The 25,918-nt window shown below is 40.3% G+C and overlaps 7 protein-coding genes across 9 annotated transcripts; 3 read left to right on the forward strand and 4 right to left on the reverse strand.

The window, feature by feature from the left end:
- Positions 1–142: 142 nt before the first annotated feature.
- Positions 143–9,923, forward strand: LOC106444870. 2 transcript variants are annotated; one of them, XM_013886288.3, is made up of 14 exons: positions 143–289; positions 484–1,576; positions 1,672–2,377; positions 2,547–3,042; positions 3,327–3,475; positions 3,567–6,821; positions 6,909–7,121; positions 7,404–7,607; positions 7,700–7,903; positions 8,069–8,209; positions 8,369–8,809; positions 8,892–9,321; positions 9,408–9,495; positions 9,578–9,923. In XM_013886288.3, the coding sequence occupies exons 1-14, from the start codon at positions 250–252 to the stop codon at positions 9,783–9,785; spliced, it is 7,668 nt and encodes a 2,555-aa protein (XP_013741742.2). In that variant the 5' UTR covers positions 143–249; the 3' UTR covers positions 9,786–9,923. The 2 variants fall into 2 exon arrangements, with proteins under 2 accessions (XP_013741742.2, XP_013741743.2); XM_013886289.3 differs by having other exon boundaries at positions 8,069–8,194.
- A 57-nt stretch (positions 9,924–9,980) lies between these two features.
- On the reverse strand, positions 9,981–12,664 carry LOC106444872. The gene is made up of 7 exons (XM_013886290.3): positions 12,273–12,664; positions 11,725–11,865; positions 11,279–11,644; positions 10,963–11,208; positions 10,728–10,820; positions 10,454–10,654; positions 9,981–10,368 (listed from the first exon to the last, which is right to left on the reverse strand). The coding sequence occupies exons 1-7, from the start codon at positions 12,579–12,581 to the stop codon at positions 10,153–10,155; spliced, it is 1,572 nt and encodes a 523-aa protein (XP_013741744.2). The 5' UTR covers positions 12,582–12,664; the 3' UTR covers positions 9,981–10,152.
- A 289-nt stretch (positions 12,665–12,953) lies between these two features.
- Positions 12,954–13,951, forward strand: LOC106444859 (fatty acid desaturase 4, chloroplastic). Its single transcript, XM_013886279.3, has one exon. The coding sequence runs from the start codon at positions 12,954–12,956 to the stop codon at positions 13,848–13,850; it is 897 nt and encodes a 298-aa protein (XP_013741733.2). The 3' UTR covers positions 13,851–13,951.
- Positions 13,631–15,656, reverse strand: LOC125579108 (vacuolar protein sorting-associated protein 22 homolog 1). 2 transcript variants are annotated; one of them, XM_048742649.1, is made up of 8 exons: positions 15,398–15,656; positions 15,192–15,302; positions 14,928–15,063; positions 14,581–14,735; positions 14,376–14,483; positions 14,209–14,298; positions 14,080–14,122; positions 13,631–13,870 (listed from the first exon to the last, which is right to left on the reverse strand). In XM_048742649.1, coding segments are annotated over exons 1-8 (696 nt in total). In that variant the 5' UTR covers positions 15,449–15,656; the 3' UTR covers positions 13,631–13,868. The 2 variants fall into 2 exon arrangements, with proteins under 2 accessions (XP_048598606.1, XP_048598601.1); XM_048742644.1 differs by lacking the exon at positions 13,631–13,870 and having other exon boundaries at positions 13,916–14,122; positions 15,398–15,655.
- A 279-nt stretch (positions 15,657–15,935) lies between these two features.
- Positions 15,936–19,736, reverse strand: LOC106444836 (microtubule-associated protein TORTIFOLIA1). Its single transcript, XM_013886267.3, has 4 exons — positions 18,872–19,736; positions 18,293–18,484; positions 16,391–17,920; positions 15,936–16,297 (listed from the first exon to the last, which is right to left on the reverse strand). The coding sequence occupies exons 1-4, from the start codon at positions 19,595–19,597 to the stop codon at positions 16,100–16,102; spliced, it is 2,646 nt and encodes an 881-aa protein (XP_013741721.2). The 5' UTR covers positions 19,598–19,736; the 3' UTR covers positions 15,936–16,099.
- A 1,191-nt stretch (positions 19,737–20,927) lies between these two features.
- On the reverse strand, positions 20,928–22,116 carry LOC106444827 (60S ribosomal protein L14-2). The gene is made up of 5 exons (XM_013886258.3): positions 21,976–22,116; positions 21,756–21,857; positions 21,410–21,539; positions 21,221–21,333; positions 20,928–21,128 (listed from the first exon to the last, which is right to left on the reverse strand). Exons 1-5 carry the CDS (start codon positions 21,976–21,978, stop codon positions 21,072–21,074), a joined length of 405 nt encoding a protein of 134 aa, XP_013741712.1. The 5' UTR covers positions 21,979–22,116; the 3' UTR covers positions 20,928–21,071.
- A 309-nt stretch (positions 22,117–22,425) lies between these two features.
- Positions 22,426–25,627, forward strand: LOC106444815 (TBC1 domain family member 15). Its single transcript, XM_013886247.2, has 12 exons — positions 22,426–22,801; positions 23,280–23,375; positions 23,459–23,562; positions 23,657–23,796; positions 23,886–23,984; positions 24,069–24,191; positions 24,262–24,350; positions 24,446–24,551; positions 24,636–24,733; positions 24,827–25,087; positions 25,175–25,258; positions 25,352–25,627. The coding sequence occupies exons 1-12, from the start codon at positions 22,712–22,714 to the stop codon at positions 25,361–25,363; spliced, it is 1,302 nt and encodes a 433-aa protein (XP_013741701.1). The 5' UTR covers positions 22,426–22,711; the 3' UTR covers positions 25,364–25,627.
- The last annotated feature ends 291 nt before the right edge of the window (positions 25,628–25,918 follow it).

Below are 25,918 nucleotides of genomic sequence, written 5' to 3' on the forward strand. Positions count from 1 at the left end.
TCACATGGCCCAATCTAAAAAGGCTTCGGCCCATTATGAGAGCACTGGTGCAACCCGGTTTAATGACAAACCGGGAAGAAGCACGATGATTTCGATTCGTAATAACCAAAGATTTGACCGGTCTAGATCCGGTTTTTGTGATTTGTTTTTTGGTCGGCGGTTTAGGGATTTAAAACCCTACTTTCAGCTGTAACACGTCGCCGGAATCTTTTCTCGTTCTAAACCCTAAACCCCTCTCACCTTTCAGACATGGTGGAAGAATCAAAATCAGACATTGAAGAAGAACAAGGTACGTTAAGACGTTGAACTCTACTTTAGCAAATTCTGTTTTATTTTGCGACCAGAAACAAAAAAGTTTCGAACTTTATTTTGCTTAACAAAAAAAAGTTTTAGACTTTGAGTAGCTTTAACTCTCTTGGCTAGTTATAGGCTGGTGGGAAAGTAATTTTACTTTCTGATTGAATTACATGTTTGCCATTTCAGGAATGGTGGTGAACGGAGGAGGGAATAGTAATCTTGAGGTGGTGATGGCTTTTGGACCGTCCCACGAAGCTAAACTTAGGGAACTGTTGCATAAGCTTTGCTCAGAAGAGATTAAGCTATGCTCCGATGCTTCAAAAGAGTTTGTCAAGTTACTAAAAGGAGAAACCGGCGGCGATTTGTTGCGTCTATATTTCCAAAAGTCACCCGAGTTCGCTGAGCTTCTAGAGGCATGGAGGATTCGACATGGAAAGCAAGGACTACACTATATATACTCTCTTATCCAGACGGTTTTGAGTCATCCAGAGGGGAAAGGTAGATCAACTGATATCGGAACAGCTCTTGACCGGTTCTGTTTGTTCCTTAGTGAAAATAAAATGGATGAGATTTGCAAAGGATTAAATAGCAAAGAGAGTAAACAGCAGAATGCTGCGCTTGGACTGTTGACTTCTATGGTTAGACGTGGTCCACGCTTGGCGTCAGAGATAGCTGGGAAGTTCGATTTTAAGGGTTTTGCGAAACTGGCGGAGTATAAAACGAGAGGAGGGGGTGGCAACGCGACGAGGAGGGCTTGTGTTGTGTTTGCAGTATCATTCCTCGAAGTTGGGAAGCCGAGGTTGTTAAGCGATGTTTTACAGAAGAAGGAAATGTATTCGAAAGTCCTAAGAGGCCTTGGGAAAGACGATGATGATGACGACACTGTGGCGTATGTCCTGTCTACGTTGAATAACAAGATCCTCGTTGAAGAATCAATGGTTCTTCCTAGTCTAAGGAGTGTTCTTTTTGGGATTGCTACTCTAGAGCAGCTAGCCAGCATTTCAGCAAGAGATGATGATGGTGGGACTGTGAATGAGTTGGCCCATGATGTGCTTGTTAAAGTTTGTACAGACCCGTGTAATGGATTGATGCCAGATGATACGAGGAAGTTGACTGGCAATTTAGAAAGACTGCTAATGTTCATGAAGAAACTGCGAGCAACAGAGATTGTTTATCACAGGGATTTGCTTCTAGCAATTGTTAAGGGTAGACCGTCTTTAGCTTCAGCTTTCTTTGAAGAGTTTCCATACAATGTGGAAAATTTTGCATCACCTTCCTGGTTAGTCTTCTTTAGAGTACCATAGTGTATCTATATCTTTATTTTTGAGTGCTGTTTTTTTCTTTCTTTTTGCATACTAATTGAAGTTATTGCAGGGTTTCTTCTATTTCATTGGCAGCAGATTTGGTATCTTCAGTAAGAAATTCATTTTCTTTTGAGTTTCTCAATCCAGATCAACGTTCTACACCTCCTTCAGGTGGTTCAGAAGTTCAGACTATCATGAAAGAAGTTCAGACCATCATGAAATGTATATGCCCTCGACCATTTAGCCGGTTGTTGATCACCAGAGGGATGCTTTGCCCTAAATTTTTTGTGAAACATGGGACCTTGAGATTCCTCTCGGAGACGCTTTTGCTCTGGGATTCGTTTGTTACGGCTTCTCATGGCTGCTCTGAGCAAATTCAGGCTTCTCTTGAACGGGATGTCATGGGTGAGGTGAGAAGCTTTTTTCCAGATTCTCAGGTGTTATTGACTGAGCTGAAGTCTCAGAGCGATGCTAGTGGGATTCAAAAGGCGTCTTTGAAGAGAAAAGCAGTGTTGGAGAGTGGAGTAGTAGGTAGAGAGAAACGCATTAAGAGATCTGAGAAGGATGTTTTGGACGAAGTGGCTGGTGATATCGTCATTGGTGGGGTAGGTTTGGCAGAGGATCCTGTGGATGCTCAGATGTTAGATGGAAATGAATATCTTCAGAATGTTTCAGAAATTTGGGCTTCAGAGCGTTGTTCCAAGCCTGTTGATTCAGCCGAAGAAGCAGAGATGTACTTGCGCATAAAGATTATGGATGTTCTTAGAATTTATGTGGTACGTTGACTTTTCACATATTGTGCAAACTTTTTTTTTTTTTTTTGATCAACTTTGTACAAACTTTTATTAAGATGTATATGCATTGATAATAGGCTGGTAACTTAGACATTCCTCATCTGTATTTGATGAATTCAGGTTTTAAGCTACATGTTTTTCATTTTTGCAGCGTACTGTGCCTAATGTGCTTGAAGGATCGTTTGATGTCTTCATGAAATTTCTGCCTAATCAACGTTCTTCATGGTTGCCAGCTGAATTGCAAAGAGCTGTCTTGTCTTTTCTTAATGAGTACATCAGCTGGAAGCCAAGGTCCCAAAGCGAGAGCGTTCCTACAAGAATGCCACCACTTATGTACATGCAGTTGGAAGTATTCGTGAATTTGTTTCTTTTCTCATCAGACGACGACGTGAAGGATCTAGCGTACAATTTAGCAGTGGTAGCTATGAGCAGCACTGGTGCTTTTGACAAAAATCCAAGTGAAATTGGTGCATGGTTTCGGTTTCTACAAGGTTTTGGAAATACTAAAGGACCTCTTAAGGTTCAGGAGGCTGTACAGAGCACGTCAGCAGTTGTTATCTCCTTTTTATATGATGCAGTTAGGACAGTTGGAAAGAATATGTTCAAGTACTTGGATATTATCAGAAGTAGCCTGTCCCATTTAAAAGGTATTGCTGCCTTCAAAATCAATGGTTTGGTAAAGGTTACATGTGTTTTACTCTTTTTGCTCAGGTTTGGCATCTGAGGTGTCTAATATGTTGATCCAGTGTTTCTTTGTCTACCTTATTTTCTGTAACTATTTGGAGTTTTAAAATTTATTGTCTGCACAAAGATGATTTAGTAATTATCGAACATGATTCATTTGATCCTGCAATATTAATCCTGGTTACTATTTCTGTAGACTTGTGATAAACATTTATTGATTGGTCCATCTTCTATGTTTTGGTTGCAGGTGTATCAATTGGTTTCAGCCCCCTAATTGTTTGTGTTCTGCAAAAGTGTGTGAAGCTACTAACTGTATCTAAAAGCCTTACTTTCCCGGAGAAGTCAGCAATATCTCTGTACGTTTGCACCACGCTGAAATATCTTTTGCAAACTCAGGTAACTATACATCTGCAGATATATAGTATACATACTTTACCATGCAATCGCTTAAGATACCAATACCTTTTCTGTGTATTGATTATTGTAGGTAGATTCCAGACCACTCTCATGTTTGGTGGAGTCAGTTTTGTCTGAGGTGGTTGATGAATCTAAGGATTCTCTATGTGAATGGTGGCCATTGAGAGCGTTGCTGGTTTTCTCACAATCTTTGTCAGACAAAAAACCTTTCATCTTGCATTCCAGAAGGACAATATGTCGACTTGCCGATGCTTCTTTTGCTGATACTCTTGATGAGATCAAAGGGCTGGTGAGACGTAGTTCTCCGGATGAAATTGCTGGAATCGTTCAGTCGTTCTCTTCTGCATTGATATGTGCAAGACCTGAATCGATTCTGGAGAATTTTGATTCTGTGATGGCTATTTCTTGGACTCTCTACGGAACATCATTCTCAATCTTACAGGCGATGGCCTTTCTAGAGGAAAACTTCGTCGGAGACCTTTCAAAGCTGTCGCCTGACTTGCTTGTGCGAGGTTCAGAACTTACTGGGTCAAGAAGTCTTCGTGAAGGAACAGTATATAGTGAGACTTGTTTTGAGGACCACTCATCCATAACTGAAGAAATCAAAAGTAAGATGGACGTTTGCGATACTGAATCTCCCGCCTTCCCTACTTTTTTAGAGCAGCTTCCCTTTCCTGAACTGCTTACCGCAATTAAAAGCATGGATATATCTTGGTTACCAAGAGTATCAGAGTTACTGCTGCTAAAAGTTTCGCATCCTAAAAGTGATAGTTTTGAATCTGTCAAATTAATACTCTTCCATCTCTACCATATACGATCATCTTACAAGGTTCAACCAGCTCCGGTACACTGTCAACTCTCTAAGATCTGCTTACGTCTCATGAAGCACTTGTTCTCTCAAATATCAGAGCTGGAACCCTCTTCAGATAAAGTGCTTGCTCCTTCTGCAAAGTGGAAGCATCAAGTGGCCCAGACTGTTCTCTGCCACCCAGTTGTGATGGCACTGTTGGAGAGTCCCTTGGATTGTGGCACATTACCTCTAGTGCAGAATGTTGAGATTTTTCCAGAAACGTCGCTGGCAACGGGCAGGATAGTTCTTAGTGAAATAGATCAGCACATCCTTGATCTATTGGCGACTACTTGTGAGCATTTTTTGTTTGATGAGACACACATTGTGCAGAAAGGGGAGCTCAGGGACCACAAGTCAATTGTGGCTTTTAAAACCTTGGTTGAAACGCTTCTCTTGGAATTCAGAGGCAAGTTGGAGCTTTGTGTTGGTACTCAAAGTTACGCGCCGCTTCTACAACCATCACAAGTAATTCATGCTTTGTTGAGGTTTATATCACCTTTTAAACTTTTAAATCTTGCTCGTTCCATGCTGGTTGATGTGGAAGAATTGGCAAGCCCAAATTTGAGTAAGATTGTCAGTTTGGGACTGGATATTGCTGGCGGGGCTTTCGAAATGCTTACATTGTATTCACAGCAGACGGCTGCTAAGAGAAAGATATATGATCTGTTGTGGGATTTAGAAGAAAAGAATTATGACAGTAACCTCCTTGAGGAAGTCTATAGCCTAGCATGCAGGTTTTCTACCTCTTTTGGTTTGGTTTCGGCAGACACGTGTTTGCTTAAAGTTGGGGGTGCCATTTTCAGGGGGAAACATAATCAGCATAGTAGTGCTCACCTGTTGACCGTGATAATCTCACAGATTGTTGGTAGAACCCCTGAAGACTTGATTATCCATTGCATTAACCAGGCAAGCATGACCAGAGCCAAGATATTGTTTTATTTTGTGGAGTCCAGTCCCTTGCATCGGTCAGTCTTTGGACACTTTTTCTATAGTATGCTCAGTAAGCAACAGGGCGACTCTGCGCTTACTGATGATCAGTTTATCATGCTTCTGCCTGCTGTGCTATCGTATCTTTCACCAATTTTTGCTAAACCCGAGAAGCCGTGGAGTAGATGTTTGGATATAACTTCAGTTTATTCAAATATACTAATAAATGGTTTTCTACAGTGGCCGAAGTTTTCTTCTGGGTGCATCTTTGACGAGAAATATGAAGAGATTCTTCTGTCGACGACTGAGGATATCGACACTATGTTTAAGGCGAGTCTTCTTGGGAAGGCAGTGCGTATGTTTCAGGATCACTTCGCCTGGACTGAAAGTCCAACTAAAAGAGAAGATCTCTTAAAGGTATTCCAGTCCATGTTTCCTCACACTAGTGCTGGCAAAGAGATGTTGGATTGCAGAATAAAAGAAGTGGACGTTCAGTCAGTAGACTGTATGTTTAATGTTGCCATCCGTGAAGTTGCCAAAGTCGAACTCTCAAGGATCTGTTTGTTTCCTGCGTCTAGCAATCACAAACGTCAAGCAGGTAGTTGTGTGAAGAAAAGTTCCTCAGAAATGGGATCCAACAATGAGAGTTTATTCACGCCGTTATTGAGTTACTTAGTTGATAGGTGGCAATGTGTTGTCAAGAGATTTGATGGTTCTTTTAAAGGGAATGCCGAGAGGAAACAAGACAAATGTGGGTTGCTGTGCAAAAGTCTTGAAAACTTCATTCTGAGAAATATTCTCAAGTTTTTGGAAGACATGTGCGAGGAGCTTGTTCACTTGGATTCCCTTCCTTTCCTGGAGGGACTGATGAAGTCTGTTCTTCTGTACAGATTTGATGACTCGAGGACATTGAAGATACTGAGGGAAATTTTCTCCTTATTGTCTAGAGGAAAGTACTCATATGCACCATATATACAACTCCTAATATCTCACTCTCAGTTTACACCGACTATCAGTTCTCTATCATCCTCACACACTGGTGAATTGTTTAGGCCTATCTCCAGCATTTTAAAACATCTTATCATCCCAAGTCCAGATTCTGTCAGAGTTGGAAGTTGTAGTCTCCAAGCACCTGACTATATGAAGCAGTTGGAGATTGTCAAAATTCTCAGAGTGCTGCTCTCCAAATGTGGGAAAGACTCAGGAATCATTCTGAAAGAACTACACTTTCTTCTTTTGTGTTCTTATGGTGCAACTCTAAGCGAAATCGACATAGAGCTCTACAGGCTGATACGTGATATCGAGTTAGTTGATGAGGAACACACGCTAGATGTTTCTGAAACAGGTTATTTGTGGGGTAAAGCTGCCTTGAAAATGAGAGAGGGACTGCGTCTCTCTCAGGATGCATCTGATGGTGGCGAAGATGATTTAGTGGAAGATCTCCGATTGAGACTTTTTAAAGAGAATCTTTGTGTTGATCCCAAAATATGTGCTCTAACTGTTTTATATTTTCCTGATCAACGAAGCGCTGATGATCCAGTAAGCGAGGTACCTGTCTTTAATTTTAATTCAGCTAATAAATCTTGTAATTGCATTTTCAAACATCGTTCAAACTAATCACTCTTCCATGTGTAGGAATTCTCACCTATAGTTGAGGACATTGAACGATATGATCCGGCTTTCATCCTGCGATTCTCAATGCATTCATTGTCCGTGGGATATATTGAACCTTTGGAATTCGCCAGTTTAGGCTTGCTTGCAGTTGCATTTGCGAGCATGTCTTCAGCAGATCTTGGGATGAGAAAATTGGCCTATGACACTCTTATGATGTTTCTGGACGTTCTTGAGGTAATAGTTATCTTATGTTTAACTTTATCTGTATGCATTGCCTGTTTTGACTGTCTACTGATGTTCTCGTCAGAATCTCTAGGTGTTATCATTTATCTAGTTAATGGTACCTTTAGTAATTTAAACTGTACACAATATGAGAAAGGATTTGTAATTGCAACTGCTAGCTAGCAAAAGTTTTTATTTTGTTGTGGGTTTTGCAAAGGCTCATTTTGCTCAGATTTGTTGTCGAATATTCTAAAGTTAAATTGCTTCTTTTTTAACTAAAACTTTTTGATGTAGAGTTGCACGAGGAATAAGCAAGTAAAGTGGATTAGGCTTCTGCTGCTGTGTCTGAAAAATGGAGTTGAGGAACCATGGCAAAGAATCCCAACTGTTTCTGCTGTTTTTGCCGCTGAGGCATCTCTTATATTATTGAATTCTTCTCACGAACATTATGTTCCCATTAAAAAACTGTTGAAGAGCTCACCTTCACTGAATCTCAGGGTACTTATTCTCTGAAAACTATGAAACATCGTCTTTATCCTTCACACTTCGCCAGTGTACTGAAACTGTTTTTTGCTTTTTCTCTTTGTTAGGGAATACCTTTATTTCATGAATTTTTGTGGAGCAGTGCATTTAACTTTAAATCACAGAGGCTTTGGGAACTTCGCCTAGTTTGCGTGGGCTTGAAATCAGATGACGATGCTAAGCTCTACACTAGAAACTCCATCCTTGAGGATATGATGAGTTTTTTCTCAACTCCTCTTGCTGATGATGAAACTAAAGGACTAATCCTTCAGGTGATACTTTCTTCTAAATGTCACTTCGTGTTAATTTTGCATTATACACCATTCCTTCTTCAAACTTAATACTAAGGCCATCCTGAAAACATTTTTCTGTGGTATCTTTTTCAACTTTAAGCTCTTAATCCAACGCGACAAAATCTTGATTCTTTCACTTTTCAGGTTGTGAGGAAGTCAGTCAAATTCCAGGCCAGACATCTAGTTCAAAATTGTGGTCTGTTTTCATGGTGTTCATCACTTATCTCAATGTTTACTACAAAGCCCATTGGAGACGAAGATTTTCACCTGGTGATTGTCTTGAATGTATGCACAATATCAGTCCATTAATGCTATAAGTCATGGTCAAGCGCGCACATTGTTTTATTGAATCAACCATGCTTATTGTCTATTTGTTGCATCAAGAGTCCTTATGTAGAGTAGTGTATTCGTTAATTGAATTGCTTTGTGGTGTTGCTTTATCAGGTTATAACTGATGTTCTGGCATCCAGAAGCGTTACACAGTGGTTGCAAGGGGAAGAGATGAGAGGAGGGCCCTATGGAGAATGTGGTCAGAAATCCACAACAGAGTCCGACCACAACAACAACCGAATTGATCATCCATTTCCCCTAGAAGGGCTAGTGGAAATCTCATCGCGTTTATGCAGACTTTTGGTTGGTGGATTGGTTTCAATACAAGAAAATACTACTTTGGTTGATTTGATTCTGCAGATACTGTCTGCTACTCTAAAGATATCACAGAAAGTACGAAAAATATACCAGCCACATTTCACCATCACTATCGGTGGGATACTACAACTCTTTGAGGCTGTTGCTAACTGCGATTCTCCTCAAGTCGAAGCTAGTGCAGAGCGTGGGCTTGAAACTATATTAATGAGCACCCCGCCATTTGAACTTATATGCATGGTATCTTTCTCCTTCTCTTATTCTCTGACTTATTGAGCATCCCTCCAATTTGCTTTGAACCGTTTATACGATATCTTTTCAGGACATAGACAAGCTGAGAATGTTTCTTTTGTGGGGAACATCGACAGCATTGAAGAGTGACCTTAGAAAGGGATCTAATCCAAGTGAGTCTCGTCAAGATACTAAAACACTCACTAAAGAACCACAAGAGGAGAGTATGGTAGCAAAGTTTCTACGTTGGCTGTGTGCTTCTGTGATTCTTGGGAAGCTTTATTCTAAGGCTAACGATTCGGACCCGTCGGTCTTAAGTAAAACAAAGCCAGAAACTTTGCTGACATTGTTAGACTACTTAAAGACAAGGAATCTAGAAGGTAGCGAGACAAAGTCCGAACACATAATAGGGGAAGCAATCGTACACCTCCAACAGCTTTTGTCTACAAACTACAGCGTCCTTCCCTCTGTTGTATGTGCACTTTCTTCCATGCTTCTTCGTAATGGCCTCGAAATTGCAGGTATGCTGCTTTTATATAACTCTTGTTCTAGGAAGTACTTGGCTCTAAATGTCTGTAAGTTGAAATTTTGCTATTCTTCTGCATAGGTTCAGAGTCTGGTTGCGATTACAAGCTCATCGAATCTCTGTGTTGTGGAATAAGCAGTCCTCCCGAGGCTACACCAGACTGGAGATGGTAAACGATTCCTCTGTTGTTCAGTCACTTTGTAAAGCTTTGTTCATCATTTCCAAAACTTGACATTATTTCTTATCCGCAGGTCTTATTATCAAGCATGGAAGGATCTTTCATCCGAACCGGCCACAGATCTGCAAAATATCGATGAACGTCATGCATGCCAACACCTTCTGCTGATATTCTCTGATATGCTTAGAGTAGAGCCGGGGAAATCTCAAATGGTGTTGCTTCATAAAAGTTTTGACATGTCTAGTGTATTTGATTGGGAAAGAGGTTTAGTTGAGACCTAGTCATTTTGTTCTATCATCCAAATCAATCAGTTTTGCTTTATCAATTATCAGTGACATAAGTTATTGATTGACACATGTGAACAATTGTCAAGTTTTGTTGTATCAATGATAATTGTTACCAAGTGATTTCCATATAAAGTTAAAAAGAGTATAGCAACTAAAAGCTCCCAGCTAATTTTCTCCGAATGAGCCCACTGAAGATAACGTCTGAACTATTTTATTTTTATACACAAATGTATAAATAATCTTATTTACTTTGATTCCAAGGGATTTCTAATGTATCTGAAGTGAACTTCACGTGATTCGTAGATCATCACACGAAGTCATTCCTAACAAACAGACAGGCAACACAGTTCAGTTCTTGGTTCTAGCAGTTCTTTGGTCTGTGGTACTTTGGAGGCAGAGACGGGCAGTGCTCGTTCATATGCGGGTATGGCTCCATAGTGTTGTAATCAGGAAGCTCCATTCTGTATTTCCCAAGTATCTGACAGTACGGAAGCTTTACATCGTCGTTGTCATTGCACCATTTGGGCAAACGGCTTGCATTGTTCTCGAAAAACTTGAGCATGTAAGCATCTTTGATCTGCAAAAATGGATTCCCTTGTTCAGTCAGTGTGCGTGTGTGTGTGTGTGTGTAGTATCTTCTAGCCATAGGATAGTTCTCTTACCGTGAATTCAGTGACTTGGATGGAACTAGAGACTGGATCAAACAAGCCACCTTCTTTGTACATTTCGAGGATGAAAGCGATACAAGAAGTTGATTTCCCATCGCTATATATCCACTCATCTTGTTCAGGAACTGCTAGCAACTCGTCGAAAGAGGATCCACGCTTTTCGACTTCCACGAGTACATCAGGAAGATCAAGACCCTGCCAGTTCACAACACCTTAGATTAATAACTAAAGATGATAACAACGAAGAATATGGAGTCGAAGCTAATACCTCTGTCCCGAGTCGCTTGTTAAGGGCTTCATTCCACATATTAGCAGCATAATCAGGCTGGATTTTGCTCCAAACCGTCATGACAGAAGCCACCTGAAAACATATAAAACAAAAGAAAATACAGAGCAAGGCAGTCATTAACCTCATTGAAGGTGTTTAAAGAGAGAACACGAAAGAGACAAATTGAAGTTCATATTTTCATCAGGCCAAGGTTTTAAAAGAGGAAAAAACCTACAAGATGAGCATCCAGAGGAGGTGGGTAGTTCCCGCTGATGGTATCGATCCAGCTAAAGATCAAGTTGTGATAGCCATACGGTTTACCATCCATGCTGCGAGCATATTCCCACGCAGCAGTAACATTAAACCTAGCTCGATAATCAGGATGCAACGGTAGCAATGCAATATGAGGATTTGCGTCATCCTTGGTTTGTTCAAACTCCCACCACTCTTCCCATGGCAATACCGCTATTACATCTTCTCCCTATGACCCACACAACATGTAATATTAGTTTCGTCTCAATCATGTGACCTCTAAGCATTTAAAGTGTTACCTTTTCATTTTCATTACCGGATTCACCAACCCATAGTTTCCCATCAGAATCCCTCAAACAGACAGCAGTGTGGCCAGCATAAGCTCCGCTTACCCACTTCTCAAGAGTCTCAAACCCACCCCACCGCCCACGGATCTTTGAGATAGCGAGCATGTCTCCAGAGTGGATTTCATCGGTAGTAATGTTTGTAACCCAAGGCTGAGGACGAGCATAGAAATTAGCACCCATATGCTTCTCAAGAAACGCTATATTAGAGTTCTCCCCCCAACCGGTGTTGGTAAAGAGAGGGAAGACATCCCACAGTGCTCGGAGAGTTCCCACCATCCCTGCTTCCATGAGGAATATCGAAACTCCTTTCTGCTTAACCTGATCAAATGTGAGAAGCTATTAGACTTATGAATACTAAAACAACAAAAAGAAATACAAAAACAGAAGCTTGAGCTTACATATTCATACTCAGCTTTTCCTTCCCACTCACTGAACTCCATGGTGTGCTCCCTTGAAATGAAGTACCAATCCCATGTCACACGATATGGTGTCACAAAGACATAAATATCCATGCAAGTCCAACTATGTGCCTTGTCAACCTGCATTAAAACAAGCAACAGCTTTAATCAATCTTAAGATCCATCAATCAAACACAGTTTCACACAATGTTCTAAAAATCGGTCTAAACGGCAAATCGAACCTAATCAAAAAGATTTTCTAGAATGATTTAAAAAAAAAAAATCGGTTTAGTGTTCAAGAAAATGGTATATTCATCAGCTTAATCAATAATCTTCTATAAATTGCCTAATTACGACTAGTGATTTCTTGAACAATGGTTTCACATGATCAGATACAAATATAGAAACAAAGCAAGTGAAGTAGAATTAATCAACAAGTCTCTATTAAGAACCTTCACAACTCTAAACCCACACACAAAAACTTCAACATATTCACATAAAAAATAAACCTTTGAAACAGTAAAAAAAAAATTAATCATTTCGTCAACCTTAATGTGAAGTGTACCGCCGCCAAACTCGGAACCGGACTTGTTATTGAGCTCCAACCAAGCCTTGTTCTCGTAAAAGCAAGCACCTTTCCACTCCACGGCGTCGTTTTTAATAGAAGCGGCGCCTATGTAAGTGGGGAGGAGGTCGACGGCGGAGTTGAGAGAGTTGAGAAGCGGCCAGGAGAGTTGCCTGGGCAAGAGCGGGAGAAGGTCCCGAGGGTGAAATGGTAATTTGACGGATGAGACGGTGAGAAGCATCAGGACGGTAACGGCGAAGATGATGGCCGGAGAAGAAGAAGAAACCGCCATGGGTGGTCAATCAAGTGTCTCACTTTCCGTGTCCAACTCGCAACCGTTAATGACTTGGTTTTAACGTATTTATTCGAGTATATTCCTCGAATACATGTAATGAAAACTTAATATTAAATATATGTTTTGTTATGGGGGTGTAATAGCTATTTTTAAAATGTTAGGTGTAATTCTGTGAGTTTAGAAACAGAGAAGCTAAATTCTGAAACGTTTCTATAAGTTTCGCAACTGGTCATCTCATCTCTAGTGATCACTATAGCCCCACGCATCTCTTACGTACACCACAACATAACTATACCCTAATCTCTTCCTCTTTATCATTGGCTTAAGTTTTGAAAAAAAGAACTAAAAGAAGACACATCATCTCTTTCAATGGCTGTTTCATTTCAAACCAAGTACCCTCTAAGACCCATCACCAACGTCTCAAGAACCAACCGTCCTTCACTTCTCCATGTTCGTGTCACGTGCTCTGCTACTACCACAACCACCACAAAGACTCAGCCTATCCGTGAAAAGAAGCTTGTAGTTGAGAAACGTTTTGTGAGTCCTCCTCTTTCCAACGACCCAACTCTGAAGTCTACATGGACTCACCGCTTATGGGTTGCAGCTGGTTGCACCACCTTGGTGGCTTCTTTAGCTAAGTCTGTCATTGGAGGGGTTGGTTCTCATCTCTGGCTCGAACCAGCTTTAGCCGGTTATGCCGGGTACGTCTTGGCTGATCTTGGCTCTGGTGTGTACCACTGGGCCATTGATAACTACGGTGATGAGTCAACGCCACTTGTAGGAGCACAAATCGAAGCGTTTCAGGGTCACCACAAGTGGCCTTGGACAATCACCAAAAGGCAATTTGCCAACAATCTACACGCTCTGGCACGAGTCATAACCTTCACGGTGCTTCCACTAGACCTTGCGTTTAACGACCCTGTGGTTCATGGCTTTGTGAGCACATTTGCATTTTGCATAATGTTTAGCCAGCAGTTCCATGCTTGGGCTCACGGAACTAAGAGCAAGCTTCCACCTCTCGTTGTGGCGTTGCAGGACATGGGAGTGCTTGTTTCAAGGAAACAGCACGGGGAACATCACCGAGCACCGTATAACAACAATTACTGCATTGTGAGTGGGGTTTGGAACAAGGTTTTAGATGAAAGCAAGGCCTTTGAGATACTGGAGATGGTGTTGTTCTTCAAGCTCGGGGTGAGACCGAGGTCATGGAGCGAACCAAACTCTGAGTGGACAGAAGAAACTGACCTCTCCAGCAGCCAAGCGTAACCAATAGTTACAAGGTGGCTCTACAGGTGTTTGAAAACACAATTATTTATACATGTACAAGAAAATTGATGGAATAAACAAATAAGATTATTTTTACGTAATTTATATGCAATACAGAGTGAGTTTATTGAGTACAAAGCATGAATAAAAAAGAGAGCATGTAATAGGTTTTAAGTATCAGAACCAACAAATGAGTAAACAGAAGAGACACAAGGGAACCAGTACTGACATTTTCCGTCTTTACTGCCATTGTCGATCATTGCAAGGCCCTCCTGTAAATAAATTAATAGTAAAATTACAAAGTTTCAGGACCCACACTGGTTCGTTGGTTGGTTGCATTGTGGGAGAAAATGCATACCTCTAACAAAGTTTCGAGAGCATCTATGACCCGACCTGATGTCCACGAGAGCCGTCTTTGTACTTGTTCCACAGTCACAAAGCCTTGACCCTGTGGGGAAAGCAACATGAATCCTCTAGTTAATTCAGTTAAAGGATAATGCAAAAGATGAATGTTATGATTATAACCTGAGCCAGCTCCAAGATTTGGTTATGGTCTTTGTTGAGCTCAGTGGGGACTGAACGGACAAGCTTTTTCTTGCCAATTGTGATGACCTCAAATCCACTACCCAATACCTAAGGAAAAAAAAGCTCAAGATATTCTCAAGAGCAGTCCAAAATTTTATTTTTCTGTTGAAAATCTGAAAAGAAAAAAACACAAGTCAGATAGTACCTTTAGCTTGCTAATAGCTCGGAGACAATCATCTTCGGTGACAGCTTCACGGTCTTTTTTCCTTCTCTGACGAAGATGGTTGCAAAGCTCTTGCAAGCTGATCAAACCTCCATTGAGGGACCTTGTAAGCATGCAAACTTCAATAATCTGAACGCCTGTTTGATCAATTTACACTACTGTTCAGATACATGTGGCGATTCCAATTAAGAAAAGGAAGTATAGATACGCCAGTGTTTACGTTCCCTTATCCAAACATAGACTTAAGAAGTCATAGCAAACAAATATAAGCCTATCTTCTATGGCACTAGATGAGAAACATATCAGGTAAGGAAAGAGAACAAACATACCAAGTTCATAGTAGAAGTCACCAATTCCAAGAAGCTCAGCCCAGAAGCCCTTGTTTGAAGCAAGTGGATCCACACCAACTTTAGCACACATTTCATGGAACTGAGCTCTAAAGGATGGATTTTTACGAATGTCATTCTGCAACCAAAGGCAAAAACTGCTTCTTTTTCAGTTAAATTAACCACACTAATCCATATAGGATTATACCATGTAATATATCAAAAAAAAAAAAAAGCATGAAACTTCAGCAAATAAAAAAATTGGACCTTGTGTTTACGAGCGAACTCTTCAAGCTGGGACTTGAAAGTGGCGAGCTGTTCTTTCATCATATCAGTTCGTAACTTGGCCACATTCTCTCCTAATAACCGGTACTGATCCTGTTTGATTTTTCATGGAAGATCATAAGAGTTTTAGCGACAAACAATCAACAGAAGGCACAGATTATAATACAAATCTGGTTTAGAAGCAAAACCCGCGCAGCCGCGGCCTTTTGTAGCCCTCCGATTCCTGGTCGTCGCCGCATCTTCCAGTGTTTTTTTGATCTTCGCAATTCTCCGATTGGGAATAATAGTTCCGAGTAAAGGAAATTGGAGAGGACGACATATTTAATTGTTCTTTAATTATTTAATTTCAACAGCTTTCAACAATCAGAGTGGCGCAGCGGAAGCGTGGTGGGCCCATAACCCACAGGTCCCAGGATCGAAACCTGGCTCTGATATTCTTTTTATTTTCCTCCTTTTCAATATATTCACTTTCTCAGGCTTTAAGTTAACCTTCGAAACAAGTAACAAAAAAAAAAAAAAAGTTAACCTTCGAAACAAGAACGAACAAATTTATTCCCAACTGTTCTCATTATCTCAAAAGATCTAAAACGATATATTTTGAAATCTTGTGATAGACAGTACACATGATTAAGCCTTATGTTTATGTTGTCACAATAGTGGTGTTAAGCATTTTACATCCACGATGATATTTGATCGATTCACGTCACCTTTTACGAATTTCTAAAATGGAAACAAAAAATTTAGAAGTCGACAGCATGTCTGTACGAAAATTATGAACAACGGTACTAAAGCCAAACTCTGTTCCAACGACATTATACCACATATGACAAAATATGAGACAGCACTTAAAACGAGAAGCAAACGAAATAAAATCTCTCACAAGCTCAAGTTTACTTGTCGAATTGTTGCAGATCGATTTCCCAAACTGAAGCCAACTGCATCACGAGCTCTTCCGGCGCTGGACCTTCCCATTCTTCAGGCGGGTCCATGGTTGAACATGCATCTTGTAAGTTGAACAAGATATCACTCTTCAGTTCCATTGGAACTCCAAACGTGTCTGCACCATCTTGCAAAACTAGTTCCAGCAACTTCAAATGGCAAAACAAGAGAGGGGAGACATGTTAAGATCAAAAACATCAATACGATTCTTGGAACCTAATGTCCTGTAAAAGAGGATATACCTGTTGAATCCAAGATAAGCAGATGTCGTAGAGATTGTGATCCAACAGAAACTGAGCGATGAAATTAAGAGCTTCGTTTGCAATCTCATTTGACATCTGGTCAAGAGAAGGTCCTGTCTTGTCCATCAGCTTGATGATCAAGTGCTGGTCACCCGCGCAGAGTACTTCTGCGTAAGCAGAATCAACGTCACCAACACGGAGTGAGTGCATTGCGTTACTCCATGAACTCCATATCGGGTCGCGTTCCTGCCCTTCGCTTTCTTCATCTCCCATGGCTTCAGCTTCAGGGACAGCAGCAACTCGGGTTGGACGAGTGACTGCACCATCCTCGCCGGCTACTCTAATAGCTTCAAGTGTAGCTTCATCCTTTGATGCTTGCCACACACTTCTTGCTGAGGGACCTTCACCATATCTAATAGTCCCAGCTGCTTTATTATCCCAACCTCTCCTGCCATTTCCCATGTGCTCATTCTGATATTGTTCTGACCGGGGTGATCTTCTTGGCCCGGTTTGTCCGTTTCTGGAAGCACCATGTTGATGCATGAACCAGTCATCCTGCATGTCAGAACTCCACATCCTGCCCCTCATAGCTCCATCAGGTTGTGAGCCTCTGTCTCCTGGACCTCGGCCATTATATTTTCCAGAGGAGTAATTTGCAAAGCTATTATATTTGCCAAATCCAGCTGTGGGATTACCCCTACGACCTGATGATATTGAAAGATCTCTTGCCATGTCTTCAACAATCCTCTCTAAACCCCTTACCCTGCCCTCCAAGGTCACCATACTGTCATGTGAACCACCGATAAACTCCTGGAGCATGTTCATAAGGTTAGTCTGTTGTCTCTCTAGCTGCAATAACTGCCTCTGGATCGCCGACCAATTTCCTCTGTTGCTTGTGAAAGATCCGTCAGAATGGTTATCAGCATCGGAGATAGCAGCGTGATTTCCGGCTGTCTGCTTTCCATTTACACCACCAGCCTTATCATCAGCAGATGTCCCAGCCTGTGATATGTTCCCATCCGACCTACCTTTTACTAGTTTATGACTCCCAGACTCTATGTTGTGGAACTTGGAATCTGGAAATCCATGATCATTTGATTGGAGGTTCTTGAAGCGATTTGAAGATCCCATGGCATTGAGATCATCTTGTCCTAATTCTTCCTCATCTTCGTTTTTACATCTACGAGGAACTACTACTTCCACGGATTGCCTTCTTTCTAGTCTTTGGAAAAATTCAGGATTAAAGTCTTTGTCACTTAACACAGGTGCTTTCTTCTTCAACATGACTGCTGCTTTTTCAGGAAGACCTCCTTTTGCTTTAGAAGCAGAATCCGGTGAGAGTATTGAACCATCGGATACCTCCTTTTTCATTAGATCAGATAGATTAGACCTTTTATCCCCGTTCTTCTCCGAACCAAGCTGCTCACCAGATGAACTTTTTGACTCATCTGGAGCACCATCTAAACATTTTCCAGAAATCTTTTTCCATAACTGTAGCGCCTCTGTCACAGTTTCCCTGACAGGTTTAATCTGTCCAAGAAAGTATCATCATTAAACTGTTTTGAGAAGATCACCACATAACCTAACTAATATGTTTTCCATGAATGTAGCACTTCACAAAACATTCACCCATTACAACGCTCACTAGTGAAAGAAAAGTTATAGATGACTGAAACTTAAGATAATGCAGATCACAGTAAATAAATAAAAGACAGGATTCAGTGAGAAATCAAATGATGAGAAAAGCCCACAAGCACCATCAATTACCAATTAATATGCCTGAGCTGGCCATGACCTATGACATTATTTCACAAAGAATCATTGGTCTTACGATTTTTTAAACACGGTCATGGTGTAACTGGATTTGTTCTTAATACTATTTAGAAAAAAGAACGTAGGTACCTTGTCAAAGCGACAGGTCTCAAGCGCCGCAAGAGTGGAATCTGTTCTGTCCTTTAGCAAACTGCTAGAATGTGATGCCAGTGAAGTCAAAGTCTCAGCCGCAGCCTTTCGCGTTACCCAATCTGTACTTCCAAGGCAATCATGAATACTTTCTAGCAATGACTCCAAGCTCTGAGGCGCAATGGCTCCTACCTGAACAAAAGTGATTGCTCCGTTACTACTCTTTTTTCAGACAAGTTAAACTATTGAACCTACTAGCAACGAACTATCAGAAGCAAAGAGACAGAGAGCTTCTTAAACCCCCAACAAAATTTCATTATCCTAGTTAACCGAAATGAAAACAATAAACTTCAGCAACACCGAGAATGAAAATTGTCGGATAAAACTTAACCCATATACAACTCAGCCCATCCAACAATAACATACTGATCTATTGACACTAAGCTTCCAACATGTTGACTAACTCTTTTCTCCTCAAGAATGGCACTAAGTTCAACATTCAACATATTCTTCCATTCACCACCACATCAAACATAGAGCCCATTGTCACATATGAGAATTAAGTGGTTCCGAGCAAACCTGAGAGAGACTCGAAACAACGGGCAAAAGGGAAGCTTTAGCCAAGAAACTTGAACTACTCAAAAGCTTGCAGATTCTAGGGCAAAGCTTTTGGAAAGAAGCAACGGGAGGAGTCGCAGCCGATTCCACCATCCTAGCCATACACATCGCCGCACCAGATTGCACCACTTTATTCTGCTCCCCCATTGCCTCAAACAACGGCTTAACGAACAACCCCACCGCCAACGTATTACTCCCTTCCTCTCTCCCTTTCAGATAAATCCCAGACAAAGCACCAATCGTATCCCTACACGCGTCCCTCACTCCCGAATCGGGATCCTTCAGCCGTTTAACGATCTGAGCGATGATTCTGGTGAGATGCACCGCGGTGGAATCGGAATGCAGGCTGCAGACGTAGGAGAGGAGGTGGAGGCACTCCTTTTTGACGGCGGGTTTGGGATCGGAGCAGGAGTCGTAGAGGCAGTTGAGGAACATGGGGAGGGTTTCGGGGGTGAGGGATTGGATAGTTTTCTCGAGATCTTCGACGGCGATCTGGTATGTGTCTCGATCGGCGAGTTTGGAGATTGAGGTGAGGATCTTCTGCTTCTGCTCCACCATGGCTTGGAATGAAGTGAGGGAGCTGGAATTGGAATTGGAATTGGAGGAGGATGACCTAGCTGTTGCGTTCGATGATCTTGCTGGCCTCGTTGGCTTCGCGGCGGAAGCGGACGACGAAGGTGTGCTCATTATGAGAATGCGGGTGAGAGAAGAGAGGCGATTTTGGAGAAGGAAGGTGAGATCTGTCAGTGGAGAGAGTAACAATGGTTAAGACTGGGATTAGGAAGATGAGTCGCCCAATCTTTAAGCTTTGTCAAACTTTTTTGTTTTCAAATTTTAAAAATAAATAAATTATTTATTGATTTTAGTGCTGGAATATTATTTTGTTGCGTGAAATGTGGGCTTCGTACTTCCGGCCCAACAAGTTTATCTCTGTTTTGTTGGTGCAGTGAGTTATGAGTTACTTGTTGCAAGATGACGATGGTCAAATCACTGAACCACACTCCATCAGTGCGGGGTGAGAGATTCTTCTCTCTTCAAATGATCTTCCATTAGCATTCATTTCGAAAGAGTGTTCATGTTAATAACAGCTTGGACTACCCTGGAGTTGGACCTGAGCTTAGTTTCCTTAAAGACGTGGGACGGGCTGAGTACTGCAGGGTTACCGATGAAGAAGCCTTAGAAGGTGCTCTACTACTTACTTGGCACATCATTTTTTGTTGTCTCTTTAACATGTAATGAGAACTTGAATTGTTTCTTTTGGTGACATTCGTGTGTGTAGCCGTTCAAGAGAGTGTCTCGATTGGAGGGGATAATTCCGGCGTTGGAGACATGCACATGCATTGGCTCATCTGGAGAAGCTTTGTCCGAGGTTACCAGATGGAACCAGAGTGGTCTTGAACTTCAGTGGGAGAGGGGATAAGGATGTTCACACGGCCATCAAGTATCTTGAAGTTTAAAGAGAAGGATACTTTCATTTTAGTTTCTTTTCTGGTCGGAAAATCCAAAATAGGAACAAAGAATGAAGGAGGAGACCATATGTTAAGAATGTATCCTATAAAATAAGACTTTTCTATTGAAAGTTTGATATTCTTATAAGAAACAGCGAACTGTTTGCTCTTCAATTTTCAGACAGTGACTTTTTCGTAGTTTGTTTTCTGGTCAGAAAACCCAAAATAGGAACAAGGAATGAAGGAAGAGACCATATGTTAAGATTGTATCCTATAAAATAAGACTTGTCTATTGAAAATTTGATATTCTTGAAAGAAACAGCGAACTGTTTGCTCTTCAATTGGCTGTTTTGTTTCCCTACCATCTTAATTTGACCAAAACAAAGAAACCTAAAATTCATTCATTACAAGTAGTTTGATTCCCTATTAAATTTATTTCGAGTCAGTTTGTTATCTTGTTTGCTCATAGCAGTTCTTTGTTTCTCTTTAAAGTTATTATAACTTAAAACGAAGAAATTAAAGAAAAAGGCAATAAGCAAATGGAACTTTTGTAAAAGAAGAGGTAAAGATGAAATAACAAACTAAATTTTAAGAAGCAAGGTTTCAAAATCCGACAACAGTGTAGATAGATATTGATGTTGAGATTCGTAAAAACACTAATTGCCAATCAAAAATACAAAAAAAAACAGATAAGCAGATAGTACTCAATCTGATCAAGCAGTGATCTCCTTCTTGAGTTTTGCAAGCTCTTGCCTGACAACGCCAGCTTTCTGCAAACAAACAAAGCAAAATTAACAATTCAGTTAAGCACAAGACCCCAACACAGTCATAAAATAACAACAAATTAACACACAAGACTGACCTTGATTTTGGCCAACATGATCTTGAACCTGTCAAAGTCATTGAGGCTAGCCCTACGCTTCTGAACAATAAGCTTCCTACCCCATGAGCTCTTCTCCCACTTGTTCTTCACGTCTGCAAAACACTTTTATCGGATTAGACCAGAACAACTAACAAGTTTCAACATTAACACACTGAACTCATCACTAACCAGCCTTTTCCATGGCCTCGATCAAAGCCTTCTTCTTAGGCACTCTGTTGATCTCAATCACGATATCGGTAAGAGACAGCCTCTTGAAGTTCATCTGGATTCTCTCCATATCAGGAGCATCTACCAAAGCCTAAATATGCCAAGAACAAAACAAAGACCCAATAAGAACAGTCTTTCAGGGTAAAGGTATAGTCTGTAGCTATAATCAATCACATCGATCAAAACCACTTCTGAAAAAGGCAATGCTCATAAAATTTTCCAACCAATGAAAGATCTTCGGACTAAATTCTCAGATAGCTCAACTTCACAACAAGAGATAAATAAGAGATAACACAAACAAACTTACTCTGTTCTGGTCAACGACGTCGACGATGACGACAAGCTTTCCATGATCTTTTCCGTAGTTGACAAGAGCAACTCTCCCAATCTCTACGTACCTCTTGAACACCTAAACCAATCACAAACAAACATGACAATCTCAGTGACAACCACTTCACTCAAGAGCCACCTAAACACTTATCCTCCATAAATATCGAGAACAAAGTAATTAGAAATGTAAATCTCACCATTTTCGCCGGTTTTGCTTGGAATGTAGAAGCAAAGAGGAGGAGAGCAACAGCAGCTGAAGGCGTCTTACACCTCGCTGAAGAGACTATTTAAACCTAAACCTAAAGTTTTCTTAGGGTTTTCCGTTTTGGGCCATACTTATTAAAATAAATTCTTAATAGGCCCATATAATGGTTCAAATTCAATAACTAAAAGCCTAATTATAAAACGGGGTCGTTTATCGTGGCTTGCTCTTTCCCCTTCTCTATCAACGTTTAGTTTGCATTTCGTTAATAATCATTTCACCTCACCGATCATCTGCGACAGAATGTTACAGAAGTCAACTATTTTTAATTACATTACATGGAATATTAATGATTCTGTTAGAGAAATAAAGAAAAGAAGGGGGTGACAGCAAAAATCGAGACTCCGACTAACTGTCATGACTAATGAGACCAGGTCATCGTTATCAGAAAAAAAGAAGATACTTATTATAAGCGAAGACCAAGAAAAAAAAAGAAGAAGACAAAAACTAAAGAAACACAATAACAAAGTTTCTGTCTTTTCGACTCCAATTCACTGGGTCGCCCCCCTTCAATTCTCGATCTTTTTATCCTTAAAAAATTCGACAAAATTTAAACAAATTTCATCGTTGTCGATCGAGTTTTGAGGGGATTCCGATCCAGTGTTATTGTTTTTTTTTTCTTTTTTCTTTCTCCGGGTAAATATTTGCGTGTATATTTGGGTGGTGGGGAGATGTGGGGAGCTGCAGCTGAGCCGGCTGATTCTTATTACCAAGTTCGTCCTGAGTGCACAGATGTGGCCAAAACTAGATTCAAGATCAAGGTTACATTAATCTTCCTTCTTTTTATTCTTTTGTGTTGGTGATTAAGAATATGATGCGTGATTACATTATCCAGATTCATCATTGCTTATTGATCTTGTCTGGAATGCAATTGTTTTCTTTTCTTGATTATGTAGATCATTGGGTACATTGATCTTATGAGCTGTTTAAGCTCTCAGATCTAATTATTCTTGATCACATTTTATATTTTTTCCTTAGTCACTGATTTGTGTGTTTAGAGAAAGACAGGGACTTGATTGTCTATTTTTTTTTTTTTTGTGAAATATAATTATCAAAAGGTTTGAGAGGAGTTTGGCACACAACAGTAATTGACAAGATACATATAAGACAATGTCTTTCTCATCGGTTATATGCATTTGATGTTTGACTCTAAAGTTGCTTGAATAAGTTTGGTAGTTGCATCATGATGTTAAGCCACTCAAGTTTCTGACCGGTCGTTTTGTGATGTCTGTGGTGCAGCCAGGGAAAACTCTAAGTGTAAGAAAATGGCAGGCTGCATTTCTCCAAGACGGGACTCTCGATATTGGCAAGACTCTAAGACGAATCCGAAGAGGGGTATGTCATTTTCCTAAACTCTTTTTTTTTTGCCAAGACTTGTTTTATGGCTTGCTTTAATCTCTTTTACAATTTTTCTGCAGGGAATCCATCCATCAATTAGAGGCGAAGTATGGGAGTTCCTACTTGGCTGTTATGACCCATCAAGTACTTTCGACGAAAGAGAGCAAATCCGACAACGCAGAAGGTAAATATTATTTTGTCTTTGCTTCCTTTATATGTGTACCAATCTTGCTTCTACGTTGTTTTATCTATGTGTTGTTAATATCTCCTCCTTTCAGAAAGCAGTATGCGTCTTGGAAGGAAGAGTGTAAGAAAATGTTTCCTGTGATTGGAAGTGGAAGTTTTATCACCGCGCCTGTAGTTACTGAAAATGGTCAACCCAACCTTGATCCTCTTGTTCTTCAAGAACTCGACTTCGGTAAAACACAAATATCTACTCGCCTTTTCCCATAGCTATGTTTTTCTAATAGGCATTTGAAAGAAGTATGTATGTGCTTCTTCGCTCAGGTACAAACTCAAGTGGTTCAGTTTTCTTTAAAAAGCTCACAAGTCGTGGACCTCTTGATAAGAAAGTTATCCAATGGCTTCTATCACTTCACCAGATTGGTTAGTGTGACTTTATCATCATCATCATGGCTTCCTCTTATCTCCAAAAGTTTGCTCAGTTGTTTAGTTTTATATTTTTGTCAGGTCTTGATGTGAACCGTACAGACAGGTCTTTGGAATTTTATGAGAAAAAGGAGAATCTGTCCAAGCTTTGGGATATTCTCTCTGTTTATGCTTGGATAGACCAAGATGTCGGTTACTGTCAAGGTAAAACCAATGTTTTTATATATCATTGTGTCCTCTGTTTATTCTGATTCTTAGTTGTTTTGATTTTCAGGAATGAGTGATCTTTGTTCTCCGATGATTGTTCTTCTTGAAGATGAAGCTGATTCTTTCTTTTGTTTTGAGAGATTAATGCGTCGATTGGTACTGGTTAACCTTAAACATACTTTCAGTGTGTCTTTCTGTATTTGGTATGGTAGTAAACGTTTGTGTTCTTGCTTTTTTTTCGAAATGAAAAGCGAGGAAACTTCCGCAGCACGGGGAGATCTGTTGGAGTTGAAGCTCAACTTACTCATTTGTCTTCAATTACTCAGATTATTGACCCCAAGCTTCACCAACATCTAGGTATAACTATTACTACAGTTTCTTTGCCTCTCTATATGTAACATACTCATCTGTTAACCAAGCTCTTGGTCTTATGAAATGAAGATAAACTAGGGGGAGGTGACTATCTCTTTGCCATTCGGATGCTAATGGTTCAGTTCAGAAGAGAATTCTCGTTTTGTGACTCTTTGTACCTTTGGGAGGTAATGATTCTTTGTCTCTCACTCTCTCTTATAAGCATAATCTTTCTTCTTGATTCTTGAATTGATCTCAATGCCAAACTCTACTTCACATAGATGATGTGGGCTCTCGAGTACGACCCTGATCTCTTTCACGTGTACGAGGCGCATCAATGCGGGAGTGAGAAAGTCGAAGTGTCCAACGGTAAACCGAAGTCGATGAGCCAATGCGGAAAGTATGAGAGGCAAAACATGAGGAATGGAGGCAAAAGCGCCGAAGGTCCTTTGCCTATATCGGTTTTTCTAGTGGCCAGTGTCTTGAAAGACAAGAGTTCTAAGCTCATGACTGAAGCTCGTGGACTCGATGATGTTGTTAAGGTTAAACATTGATACGTCTTTCTTTTAACTTTTGTTTTTATTCTGGTGAATCACATTCCTCACACCATTTACTTATGATGTTATTAGATACTTAACGACATGAGTGGAAACTTGGATGCCAAGAAAACATGTTCTGGAGCTATAAAGATTCACAAGAAATATCTGAGAAAGGTTATCTCTAAGTTTCTTCTATCTTCTTTGAGCTGTCTTTGTGTGTCTCTTCCTGAAAGTCTTTAATTTATGTTGTGTCCTCTCTTATTGCAGGCTAAGAAATAGCACTGCCGAACATTCATGATTCTCCTGCTTAAACCCGTGGAATCATGATAAAACCTTTTTAATGATTCCTTGGGTAGAAAGCAATCTGAAAATCTTGGAGGCTTGAATTAATACACTCAGCATATACACACAAGTACACACAAGAAAAAACATATTTGTAAGCTGTTCATAAAATATGATGTTGCATTTATATATGAACAACAAGATGTTTTCTTTTTGTATTTACCAAAGGGGGAAATGAAGAAGGAAATAGTCTGTTCTTAAGTTCATATTGCTCATTTTCTGTTATAGAAATTTTAAATATTTTTTATGAAGAACAAATGTGTGCAAATGAGTTGGCAGGATAGGATCTTCTAAACCAAAGCACAACTTGTAGTAATGGGCAAAAGTGTATTAACAAACACATTAACGGATACATGTTTATTTATTCAATCTCAAATCTTTGAATGAAGAGATATATAAACATTCTCTTCAAGTTACTTAACCATGGGTAAACAGAAAGCAACTTACATAATCACCCTATGCATCTGCAGCCACTGGACTTATGTTTTTGTT

Source organism: Brassica napus, chromosome A1 (genome assembly GCF_020379485.1).
Source record: "Brassica napus cultivar Da-Ae chromosome A1, Da-Ae, whole genome shotgun sequence".
In the NCBI taxonomy this organism is placed as follows: domain Eukaryota; kingdom Viridiplantae; phylum Streptophyta; class Magnoliopsida; order Brassicales; family Brassicaceae; genus Brassica; species Brassica napus.